This window comes from Pempheris klunzingeri, chromosome 8 (assembly GCF_042242105.1).
Source record: "Pempheris klunzingeri isolate RE-2024b chromosome 8, fPemKlu1.hap1, whole genome shotgun sequence".
Taxonomy (NCBI): Eukaryota; Metazoa; Chordata; class Actinopteri; order Acropomatiformes; family Pempheridae; genus Pempheris; species Pempheris klunzingeri.
In genome coordinates, this window is record NC_092019.1 from 15,614,576 (window position 1) to 15,627,453 (window position 12,878).

Here is a 12,878-nt window from a genome sequence, read left to right on the forward strand (position 1 = left end):
AAATATTCCAGTGTCTCGTGCTTTGCCACGTCTTAATCTGTGAACCACCTGAAGGAGGGAGGGGGCAGGTAGGGAGTCACGTGGTCACACAGGTAGATGCACTACAAAAACGGGGCACGTTCAGCCATTACTCCGCGATGGTGACTGCGGGAGGCTTCACGTAAAACTTCACACGCGACGAAACTCGGATTTACGGAGCTCACCTTTACGCTCAAGTGTCAAAGTAAAGGTGTTTATACCTGTCGGCCCCCGCGTGCGTCTCCTCTCCGGCGCACCTTCAGTTACTGTCCTCTGGTTTAGTGCAGTATTAGTTTAGTTTTCTGGGCTGTGTTTGCGTGCAGATGACGGCGCAGGTAGACTACCTGGTGGTGGTTTTCACCGCCACATCTGGCGCGAGCGGAGAGCTGCTGGGATCCGACGAGAAGGAGCTCGTGCAGTTGGTTTGGCAGCTGGTGGATGTGAAGAACAAAAAGGTAAAAAAAAAAACAAAACCCAAACAACAACAAACAAAACAAAAGTTATTACTCAACTTCTTGTCACAGCGAATAATAGTTATTCTAAAGCAGGAAATGTAGTGGTAAATAAAGGAGTGGGCATGAAAACTGAGCTCCAGTCGGACAAAAGCTTAGATTAAAAACGACAACCATAAATATTAATGTTCAGATCTCTATTAATTCATAAAAAAAACATGGTGAGGAGTTTCATCTCTATACACACCTGCTCTAAAATCATCTGTTAGTTGACTGTGAAGTTCTTTAGTACAATGTTTGTAGGACATTTTGTTTTGCTTTTATTCTGTGAGATAATATATATGTAATAAATGTCTATATTACAGCCATTAAACGCTATTATGTCGCCCTATACAGCCTGTGAGTTTCCATGTCGGCTTGTTTCAAGACTGACTTTTTTTCTTTTCTTCTTCTTCCCTGAACCAGTTGGGCAAGGTGAGTGAGCTTCTCATTAAGACTGACCTCTCCGACTTGACAGAGGAAAAGGAGGAGGAGGATGTGGTGGAGGAGAGCGTGGAAGAGGAGAATGGATCCAGAGCAGATTTTGCCTATACAGCCACAAGTCTTGAGAGTGCTTTAAACATGGTAATAACCTCTCTGAAGCCATCGTTTTAGCCTTTTATTACATGCTTGAGGCAAGGTTATGAAAGATTTTCTTTTCTAAATGTCTGACGCCCGTCTTTTGCAGTTTCATCTACAACTGACAAACGAGGTGAACAGCGCGGGCGCAGGCACGTCAGTGTGTTTGTGTACAGATGGGCAGCTCCACATCCGCCAAGTGATTCACCCCGAGGCCGCGAGCAAGGTGAGCGAGCTGGTCGGGTGAATGCCTTGCAGCCAGGGCGGATGTTCACTCACTGCTGCAGGAACACTCAGCGCTCACGCTGGCACTAAGAGATATGTTGTGTCAGTGCAGTGCTCCTGGTTGCTTTTAATGTTACGGTGAAAGTTGATCTGCAGCTGACAGCCGCTCATGCAAACCTGTCCAATGACACACGCCCATGCACATAATACACCATCACACAATGAAGCTGATTAAATTCTCCCACATGTCACTACTCTACTGGCTTGAGCAAACATGTAAATGATGGCAATAAAATGGCAGTTGTTGATCTTCACATCCGTTCATATAATTTCTTCGCTCTCAGAACATCCTGGTCCCGGAGTGTTTCTACTCTTTCTTTGACCTTCGGAAAGAGTTCAAGAAGCACTTCCCCACCTCTGACCTCAAGGCTTTGGATGTACCCACCATGGCGGAGTGTATCCTTTAATACGCCACCTGTTAAAGTTTGGTCTGTCAGTGAATGTCTGGGAGCTACACTGTTATGATTTAATGATTCTGATATTTAACTTGTGTTATTTTGGATAGTTTTTCTTCTTTTATCCATATGTTTAACATGATGTCGTACACTCTTATTAGAAGTTGTAAGCCACGGGGTGTTGGCTGCAGGAGTAGAGGTTTTGAAATGCAAATAGGGAAACAATGGCAGCACCTTACTAAGCGCTCAGTGAACAAGTGTGTGTTTAGCCAACAGGGCAAACCCCACACACCCACTGGAACAGGAAAACTAACATCTCTATGTGTGTGTCCTGCCTGACCTGCTGTATTTTCATTTTTTGTGGCCATTTTTAATTTTTATCTGTTTTTGTCACTTCCTCTCACTATTTTTTCTTTATTTTTACATCTGTCGCAGATATAATATACATTTATAGTTTTTGTTGTTGTTCCTTGTTTGCTGTCCTTGACTGCCGCCTCCTCAGCTCTTAGTATAACTGTAGATGTGCCCGCCATGTGGGATTCCTCAGCCACAATGGATCTGTCAGCCAAACTACCTGCAGAAGTGGCAGTTCAGCAGGTCCAGATTATGGCCAGCATTGTCCTTGCCCTGCTTTCTGAGCCATTTTGTGAGTATATGATTTTACACAATGAGACAACAAGTGAAACATTATGAATTTGCTAGTTTTCTAAAACGGCTTACTGTGTCTTTACAAGATCAGAGAAGTAAGCTACTTCAACAGCACTGCTAAGATGATAATTAAGGAGAGAGAGTAGAGCTAAAATAGAAAATACACCAGCAACTATTTTGCTAATGGGTTTATTGTTGTGATTCCTTATTTATTTACCTTAATTTTTCAAGCTAAGATGCCAATTATTTGATGTCGTCGCTGTATTTTTGTCTAGTGTGATAGTAAACTGACTATATTTAGATTATCGGCTATTGGTATCGCTGTCATCTCTGGGACATTGAAAGCGACATTTTTCACTATTTTCTGAAATGTTATTGAACAACTCCGTTCGTTGATCCAAAATATAGTCTGCGTTTTACCTCAAGATTTAAGGCAATTATCACGTTGTTTACAAAGTACCATGATTTTCCTTTCCATCACAGGCCACACATTTTCTAGCCAGGAGAGAGTTAGTGAGAAGTTTGAGACGGGCACTTGGTAAGTAACATATGCTGATGATGAATATTCTTTTTGTTCCATGCCTCTAAAATATACTCCAAGTCCACTCATGCTGTGCTGAAGTCTCCATGTGTGTTTGTGCGCAGCAGTAAGATGGAGAAAGTGGGCGACAACACAGTGATCAGAGCCAGAGGGTTGCCTTGGCAGTCTTCTGACCAGGACATTGCTCGATTCTTCAGAGGACTCAACATTGCCAAGTATGTTTTTAGCTATACTAATGGCACTCTCGTTAATGGAGGATTGGTTTTAACATAACCATATCGGTGGACATCATACATACTGAAACGTGCTGCTGACACGAGGTTTCCATCCTCTGTAACGCTCTGTATGTTGTGTTGTGCAGAGGAGGGGCTGCGTTGTGTCTTAATGCTCAGGGGAGGAGGAACGGAGAAGCTCTTGTTCGATTCGTTAGTGAAGAACACAGAGACCTGGCGCTGCAGAGACACAAACACCATATGGGCAACAGATACATAGAGGTAACCTGTCTGATCCCCGCTGGTCGGTACTAATTAAGTGAATCAGCCACACAAAATAGCCCTACTCTAATCACCAGTCGTCTCCTGTCATTTCCATTCATTCATTCAAGCTACACCTGTAGTGACGGTCATTCTTTATGTCTGGCAGGTTTACAAAGCAACAGGAGAGGACTTCCTGAAGATAGCAGGAGGTGAGAGCAAACAACCATGTGTGCAATACAGTCTTTTACCTTAACAGCAGCATTGAGTAAAATTAGGTTTGGTGGTTTTAGCACATTATAGTTTAAGTGGAAAAGCCCAAATGAAATCCTGAAGCTCTTTGGTTGTGCTGCTTTGGCTTGAAGCTGAATTTCCTGGTATGAAAGTCTTAACTTGCTGAAAACATTAGCAGTTGTGACCTCAGTGATAACATTTGTTTGTTAATGGCACCTGGCCATTAACAAACGGAAACAAGTTTGGAAATTCCCTTTTCAGTGCATGATGCTGATGTTTATCACTATAAAGGAGAAGAGCCAAATTTATTTTTTATGAATTATAGAATAAGAAAAGGAGCTAAAAAAAAGCCACATAAAGCACTACAAGTCATCAGAGAGGGCTGCTCACAGAAGTGAAAATTAATGCTGTTGAAATCCACATCGTGATCATTTCTGTTTATTTACTTGAGGTGAAATAGGTGTGTCTGTGTCCTTGCATGTGATCCAGGTACCTCCAATGAGGTAGCAATATTTCTGTCACGTGAGGACCAGATCATAGTGAGGATGCGAGGTCTTCCTTTCACCGCCACACACGAGCAGGTGCTCGCTTTCTTCTCCCCAGGGGAGGGCCTTAAGGAGACGTGTCCAGTCAGTGGCGGGAAGGATGGGATCCTATTTGTTCGCTATCCAGATGGGCGTCCCACCGGTGATGCCTTTGTTTTATTTGCCTGCGAGGAACACGCCCAGTGTGCTCTGAGGAAACACAAGGAAATCCTAGGGAGAAGATATATTGAGCTGTTCAAAAGTACAGCAGCAGAAGTCCAGCAGGTACGTCAGGGTGTCCGCCCACATGTGGGTGTGTACTGAAGTGGATATTGGTGTGTGTTTACTTGAAGGAAGTCTTCATTTTGAATGAAGGTTTGTTTTTTCTGTCTCTTGTTATCCTCTTTGTTTTCTGAGAGCAAAAAGAGGCTTTTTAGGATGATTTGCTTGTGTGTGCACACAGCCGAGTATGACAATGTGTGGGTGTGTTTCTCTTCTCCTCAGTTAGTTGTAAGAATCATTGCAGTGGGGCTTATGGGTGGGGGCCTGCATAATGAACCGTGTGTGTGTGTTTCCTGTAAGTATGTAGGTACACACACAAATACTCTACTACTTGTTGGTCTTACTCAGTCTTCCTCCCCCTCTTGTGAGATGAACACATGTGGACTAATTTTCTTATCTTTGCGGACTGATAAGCTTATGGCCCACATACATATCTAAGCAGAGGCTTTTGTGTATGACAGGGACTGGGAGTTTTATTGGTCCACTCCACAAATGCAAACAAGCCAGCTACTGTTGGACATTGCAACACACATTTGAACAGAACATGGACTTGTCTTTGTTGTACACAAGATGTCGCATACTGCATGTGTCTCAGTGTGTGTATAGCATTGTGTCTGAGTGTGATATCTGTGGTAATATGAAAATTATCTGGAAAAGTTGAGAAAGGCTAGACTCATTTTAAATCAGTTCTGCCTCCTTGACTGACTTTGCTGCAGGCAGAGGATGTAATTTGTAAATGTGTTTTTCAGGTGTTGAACCGGTACTCGTCGGCCCCTCTGATCCCCATCGCCCCTGCCCCCTTAGTGTCTGTACTGCCCACAGTGTCTCTCCTGCCCCCCCCTGGTGGTATAAGGGACTGCCTGAGGCTGAGGGGGCTGCCATACACAGCGAGCATAGAGGACATCCTCACCTTCCTGGGCGAGTTTACACATGATATCAGACCACATGGTGTGCACATGGTCCTCAACCAGCAGGTACATGCAACAACCGCACTGACACACCCATGGACTTGCATGCTTTCTGACACAATGCTGCAGAGTAATTTCTGGCTGTCTCTGCTTCCAGGGTCGTCCTTCAGGTGACTGCTTCATCCAGATGACCTCAGCAGAGCGAGCGCTTCAGGCCTCACAGCGGCTGCACAAACATGTGATGTCCAGCCAGCGTGGGTCCAACAGCCGCTACGTGGAGGTGTTCCCTTGCAGCACCGAGGAGATGGGCCTGGTGCTGATGGGAAGCTCGCTCTCACACACACTTACACACACACACGCCCGGACCAGGAGTGGGACAGGGCTCAGCCCACCGCCATGTAAGTCCAGACGTAAGTGCTGCTGGGAGCTGGGGGTGCTTCGGGACTGCAGGGTAGGTGGGCTCCTGCCATGGGGGCAGGGTTGCTGGGTTTTCTCCAATCTAGTACTGTAGGAGGTAGGGGACATCTGGTCTTATCAAAAGGATTCAAAACTGTGTGTGTGTGAGAGTGTTTCATGTTTGTGTGTATGATGCCTCTTTGTAATTTAGCGTGATTTAAATTATCCATCTGCATGCACTGAGAAACCTCACATGTTAACTGTTTATTCTGCCTTTTCACACATGTTCACACATTCTGATTGTAGTTCATCTCCTTCAGTGGCATGTTTGTTACTCTTAATTTTACTCCATTACCACTTCTTGAGTAAGTATCTGAAAGGGTTGGAAAAGTGTAAGCAAAGACAGCGAGTCTATATTATGGCAAAATGGCTTACAACTCTCCAGGCTTATCAGATTGGTAGTGGTGGTTGTGGGATTAAGCCTGAATAGACCGGCGCACATCCTGTGCTTGTCCAATCAGTGGAGCTGTGGGAAAGGTGGGCAGAGCTGAACGCTGGTGCGTAGAAATGTGCTTTGTTCTCTGTCTCTACATCCCTTCGCCATACATGTGCACTGGTGCACTCCTGGTTTTCAAAACAAGGTACAAAAAAAAGTGGTCTAATGTTTAGAAATGATTATGAAGCGCAGAGGTTTACATGAGTGAAACGTTTACAGCACAGGGATTCAAAGGAAGATATGTGCAGGAAGTACTGAGGTTGTTAAGGAAAGATGACATTTTTATGCTTCTTAATTAGAAAGACATATTAGATTGACAGCAAGTCCCTGCTCCACATACCACACACTTTGGTCTAAAATGGCATGGACAAGATGAATTAATTGGATTTTACCTTTTTAAATAACTTGTTTTTCTGCAGAATATATTCACCTCATGTCATGAACCTTAACAGTGTCTCTCTGTTCTGAGAGCTATGTTGCTCTCTTTTTGCAAATATTGGATTTCTAGAGAGCACCATGCTTTTATCAATTAGACTTTAGCTTGCTTATGTGAAAATAAAGTCTTATTAGTGCAAACTATGTTGATTTGCTTGACTTCTTAGTAAATCAAAAGCTTGTTATATGTTTGGAAGTTGACTAACAAATGAGGATCTCACACCTGAAAGTGGCTCAAAATGAGCCACAGTCCAGCTCAACGTGTCCTGCCTTCCCTCTTTAACACAGACGCACTGTACATGTGTCAGATGCTGAGTGACTGTGGTCATTGTTTGTGCGTTTGCATGAGCGCCTCTGTCAGAGACAAACAATGACCAGACTTCGCCAACTGCTGTTACTGCTGTTGTCTGTTGTTAAGTATTTTGTGTCTCTGTCTTCTTGCCTCTCCAGGTTTATCTCCACCATCCTACTCCTTTGCTCCTGCTCCACCTGTCCTGCCTACAGAGGCTGCTGCTGCCCTCTATCCCCCCATGGGTCAGGTGTTGCTGACCCCACGCCCCCTGCCTCCAGGACATGCCTACTACCCCGCTTCAGCTCAGTTATACATGAACTACACAGCTTATTACCCCAGGTAAACAGTGACAAAATGAAAATGCCTCTGAGAGTACATTTTTAGGAAATTACAGGAGTGGGTTCAAACAAAAACACTCTCAACGGGATGAATATAAGTTTTATTACTTTATAAATACTTTAAATTATGTTTTCCCATATTGATGAACAAATGCTCTCGTATATCATGATTAAGATTTTTATTCATGTCCATTTTAACTTTTTTCCAGCCCACACCAAATTATCAAATCAAATGTGTTTGTAAATTTACTGCACAAGGTAATTACACCATCCCACATAAAATAACCCACTCTGGGACTATTACAAATAGATTTAAGAGTTAAAAGACTTCCTTGCCCTAGAGCAAGCCTGTTTAAACAGTGTTGACATGCAGGCTGTGTGCTTCTCCGTGAGCAAGTGAGAAACTAAACCGGTATTGTTTATATGTTTGATTTTCTGAGTCCTCTGTTTGCGTAAGTATTATTATGGAAACTTGAAGAACATGAGTGCACTAAAACATTTTAAGATGACCTTTACATTCACTTGAACCAAGTCCATGTCAGGTAAATTGGTGAGCGCTTTACAAACTTTTTTTGTCGCTGACTTAACATTTTGTGAAACGTGCCCAAATGCTTACTGTGGAATAACACAAAGAAGGTCAAAAACTGCCTGGCAACTTTTGACCAAATATTATTGTGTGCATATCCAACTAAAAATAGACTCTTGTTCAAAGTGGAGAAAGAGGAGCAGCTCGTCTTTGGTTCAAATGCGTCTGGCCAAGGAGAAAGGCAGGGACAAGGGTAGTTAATAACTGAACACTGTATCAGAGAACTGGGTAAACACCAGTGACCTCCGTTTCTCCCTGGTCAGCCCTCTGTCACTGGAAAAACATTTCTCGACGACGCCCAAAGTTACTCCCAGGCTTGTGATAAATTCTGATATTTCTGATAACAGCTTGTCTGTGCCTTCTCTCTTTTTCTTTTTCCAGTCCACCTGGTTCACCTACAACCGTAGGTTTCTTCCCCTCCCCCTCCTCCCTTACCTCCCTCTCCTCCCCAGGGGGGTTGGTGCGCATGCCAGGTCTGACCTACAACAGCAATGGAGTCAAAGAGCTCATTAATGCAGTGCAGGGATACCAGGTAAGAGACGGTTCCCTACAAATGAACCATTTGTGCATAATAACTGGTTATTACTATAGTACCTATGTGGGCAGATTGTCTCTTCACATACCCCTCAGTAGGATCCAAGTGCTGTATTGCAAATCTCCTTCTGTTGTGGGTGTGTATTGTCAGGCATCCACTGTGTTTGCCCAGAGGCTATCAAACTAGTTTATCCTGTCTACTCTCCCTGTTCTGTCACACATGCACTGTTGCTTGCTTAGACTTGAATTGGAGGAACTCTGGTCTTATTTAAACTTGGAAGAGGGTGAAGAATCCCAGGGATATTTATAATAAGTTTATAATGAATTAAGAGACAAACTCGGACTGATAATGTTCAGTATTTTTCTCACAGTGAACAAACTCGTCTTTCACCTCCATGCTGGCGTTTTCAGATCCATGTGGCCTTTTAGGTTAGTGCCTATGGTTGCTTGTATCTCAGCCCCCTGTCTCTGTCATTCCTCCCCCTTCCTCACACCACAGTATGCCCCCGAGGATGCTCTCATGCACGCCCATGGGCCCGTGCACACTCATGACCCGGCCGGGACATTGCTTACGCAGCCCAAAGAATGGGTGTGTATTTAAGGTGTCTAAAGGCAGGTGGCAGGTAAGGATTGGCTGAGGCTCTCTGCGAGAGGGGATTTAGTTTAGAGAGGGGTTTTAGCTGTGGCTGGGACTTGGCTGGTTACCAGGGGCTACAGGGTTCAACACGACAGCGACATTTCCTATTTGGAGAGGGTGTTTTCTACTAACCACATGCAGCAGCAACAATTGGGTTGAGTGGTTAGAGGAAATTTCTTGGGTTTTCAGTAATCCTTGGGTTTTGTTTTGAATTGTTTCGACGGGATGCTTTTTTTCTGACCGACTGTTGGACCCTTTTCCGGCAGTTTCCTTATCTAATAATGGCCTCTACATTTCTGTCCTCAAGAAGTTATTCATGGGTTACAGCAATAGCTGAGAGGGGTTACTAACCGTTTGCTTAACCCCGCCCCCGAACAGCAATCAGAGCTTAGCAACTGTAACTAGGTGCTGCCGACTTGTCAAACAAAATGGTGTGAATAGGTCTCTCATAAAAGCTGTACTCATTTTTTACTCACCTGTCTAAACCAAAAACACAACAGTTAAAGCACGCATTCATCTCCATGGTAACAGCAGCTGAGTTAAAAAAAACTACAAACACAAGTTTGACTAAGAATTTTGAGAGGTAAATCTGCCACAGTTATCATTGTAAACTGCATTATGTGCGATGCTGGGCGTATAAACGGTAACTGAGGGGGTGGGGCTTAGTGAACGGTCACTTGGTGGTGTTGTAGTGTAATAATAAATTGGCCTAACACTTATAGCCTTCCAGTGGTTGAGAAGGTGATGGGTAACATCTGGTGCTGGTGTAAGGGTTGTGTGTTTGACACTCTTACATTGGAATAACACTCCTCTGTCTCTCTCCTCCCTTGTCCCTCACCCCCCCAGAATCCTGCGGAGTCGGTTTCTCTCCTGAGCAGCAGTCTGATTGGTCAGTCCAGTGGAGGTGATGCTTCTCTCATGTCCCTCCCGGCTGTCATGACCAAGCCGGCGGGGCAGTACCTGGACCTGACCCTGCTGTAGGGTCACAAATACACAAAGGTCATGTGACAAGACAAGACTTGTATTGTTAGGTTTTTAAAAATAGTCTTTTAGATGTGTTATTTATATCTTTAAGAACAGAAAATGTATGTATTTTATACCAAAATCATTGTGGCCTTAGCCAAAAATAGCAGTTTTCCCTATATTGCACAGTGTGTATTTTAAAAGCTTTATAGAGATTTTTTTTTTACATGTTATGATATAATCACTGCTATATATTTACTAGCCAAATTAGAGAAGAGTGACCTAGTAGCAACTGAGCTAAATCTTTTCTTTAAGCTTCTCTGTGAAGAGTGAACGAGTGTGTGTGCGTGTGAGAGAGAGAGAGAGAGAGAGTGTCTTTTAGAGTGAAAGAGATGAAAATGAGTATTATGCATGGTTGTAATGATACGTCTTGATACTTAATCTGTTTATGAAATACATTTTATGTGTTTATATACATTTGATACACAGTGATTGTAATGGAAACGTTAGTGCATGAAGAAGTTAGTAGTAAAACTTTAAGATGTTTACATAATGCCAAATATCAATGCACTGCTAATCAATAAGACTTCTCATGAATATTATAGCAGTATCTTTGAATGATCACATGTATGTTACACTGTGGGTTTGTCAGATGGTCTGAACCTTGCATCAGGCTCCACTTACAAAAATGTGACATCTCACCCCGATTAGCCCTTTAGCCCCACTAGCCATTTCCTCCTTTAGGGGGTCTGTTTCCATGTAGTGTAATGCCAATGATGTCTTGCCTTTTGTGTTGGACTCATGAACAGAGGACAGTCCCAGTTCTCTGTAACCTAACCACAGGGTTGCATTCTTCTAGAGGACTCGTGTCACAAGCTCTCAGCTTACGGAGTTAATCCCAGGAGCCAGAGGTGGTTTCTGACATATTTTATTACATATTTGACTCCGATAAGATTAATCAGTCCATCACACTTTCCTTGTCTTCTCTCCACCATCTACGCTGATGTCGGGAAATGCAGTGGGTCTTCCTGCAGAAATCCCTTTTTCCATTTCTCTTTTTAACTAAATCATTTGGAAACTAGATGGAAAGTTGAGAGGCAAAGGAAATGAAGGACACCTCTGACATGTTTCTTTTGAATTTAATTGCCATTTGTGCCCTGCAAAGATGCAGTTTAGGCTCCGTTTTGCTGTACACATGTCCTACAGTAGGGCCTCCTGCTGTGGCCATGCTGAAAAAAAATAAATAAATAAACATAACGTCTGCCGGCCTTCAGCTGTTTGATTTTACTGTTTGCTTTCTGAGTGTTTCACATCTTTTCTGTACTTTGGGAAGGTGTGTGAAGGGCAGGAGCACAAACACACAGGTGGAGTTGTCTGATGACAGAATTTGGCTGGAGGCGAAACTGTGGGAACTCCCTCACACTGTCCTCTGTGATTACCTCTGCTTTTCCCACATACACGCACACACATGCAATGGCAACGAAGCTATTGTCACTCAAACACACTAAACACATTATCTGAGAGGATGGCCCTTTTTTTTAACAGAGTGGAAAAGTGGAGAATAGAGAGCGCAGGAAGGGGGAAGAGAGATGGAAGGCAGACAAAACCATGTGAGACCCCCTCAGGGCAGATTTGGCATTGTGTAATACAATCTTGTGCACCCCACCCAACTTGATCCCTTTTAAACTCACTCACTCACTCTCCCACTCACAAAAACACTGTCTGAACCTGCATGGCAACACCATTAGTGTCTATGCAACAAAGCCCCAAATACATCTTTTTCTATTTAACTTTCATCACTTTATTGGCAGAGTTTGGTGGGAAATACGTTAACTGTTGCGTGATTACACAAAATTATTTTTCTTTACATTGAAGGAAGAACCATGGCATAAGTGCAACCATGTTAGCCAAGTTTAACATGTTTCTTTAGTTTAAGATTAAAATTTCCAAATATAAAATGGAGTGTAAAAGTAATTTTATCTTTAAGTATAATCTAAAGGATATTAGGGACGGTTTGAAAATTATTTGGAGGAGGTAGTGTTAGAGGAAAGGAAACATTATGTATTTTTTCATTATATTATATTAATTAGAATATATTTATTTACTTAGTCAGGTCTTTAAATTTTCAATGCACCAGATTTATATTTTATTTCAATGTTTGAAAAAATAAATCTGAAAAAAGATACACAATCGTTGCATCAAAATATCAACGTCAAGCTCATTCCTTTTGAGACCACGATGGATGAAAAAGCTGCGTTTTGACATACAGACAACAGCATTCATGTGTCTCCATCAGGGCTTTAATTTCTAGCTAGTAGAAGCAACATTTGAGTTTCAAGAAATAGTAAAAGTGGATCTTTATAGTAGGGATTGGACATTGTAAGCCCTATTTAAACAATCTATATAACCTGGTTTGAAGTGTATTTATGGTGTGTCCGACTCCGCCATTGCTAGTTAAACGTTGTATAATTTGGGAATTAAGTAAAGTGCAAAGAGGTTGTATTTAGTCTCTTAATTAATCAGAGGTGGGTTTGGGTGTAACATTAATTAAACCAATGAGAGAGCCATCTCCCATCCCCCTTAAAAGTGCACCTGGCACTTTGCTAATAATTAAATTATTGTCTGAATAATGTACCCTACAAATGGCAGGAAAATACTGCTCCATTGACTTTACACCAGGTTTTTGTTTGTTAGTGGTGCATTTGCTTTCTGCTGCCTCAAGATAGTAATGCAGCAACAACACACTCGACTACACCTCAGTATAAGACCAGCACGCTTATCTGAGCTCAGCTGGGTGAACGAATATTTGCTACTTACACAACA

The 12,878-nt window shown here is 42.8% G+C and overlaps 1 protein-coding gene across 5 annotated transcripts; it reads left to right on the plus strand.

The window, feature by feature from the left end:
* Positions 1 to 145: 145 nt before the first annotated feature.
* esrp1 (epithelial splicing regulatory protein 1) lies at positions 146 to 11,328 on the plus strand. Of its 5 annotated transcripts, none has more exons than XM_070835170.1 (16): positions 146 to 473; positions 936 to 1,094; positions 1,198 to 1,314; positions 1,658 to 1,769; positions 2,271 to 2,414; positions 2,900 to 2,954; positions 3,062 to 3,172; positions 3,319 to 3,451; positions 3,600 to 3,642; positions 4,154 to 4,473; positions 5,220 to 5,444; positions 5,536 to 5,788; positions 7,156 to 7,336; positions 8,303 to 8,453; positions 8,955 to 9,078; positions 9,939 to 10,026. In XM_070835170.1, exons 1-15 carry the CDS (start codon positions 342 to 344, stop codon positions 9,054 to 9,056), a joined length of 2,238 nt encoding a protein of 745 aa, XP_070691271.1. In that variant the 5' UTR covers positions 146 to 341; the 3' UTR covers positions 9,057 to 9,078; positions 9,939 to 10,026. The 5 variants fall into 5 exon arrangements, with proteins under 5 accessions (XP_070691271.1, XP_070691272.1, XP_070691268.1 ...); XM_070835171.1 differs by having other exon boundaries at positions 5,536 to 5,776; XM_070835167.1 differs by lacking the exon at positions 8,955 to 9,078 and having other exon boundaries at positions 9,939 to 11,328.
* Positions 11,329 to 12,878: the final 1,550 nt, after the last annotated feature.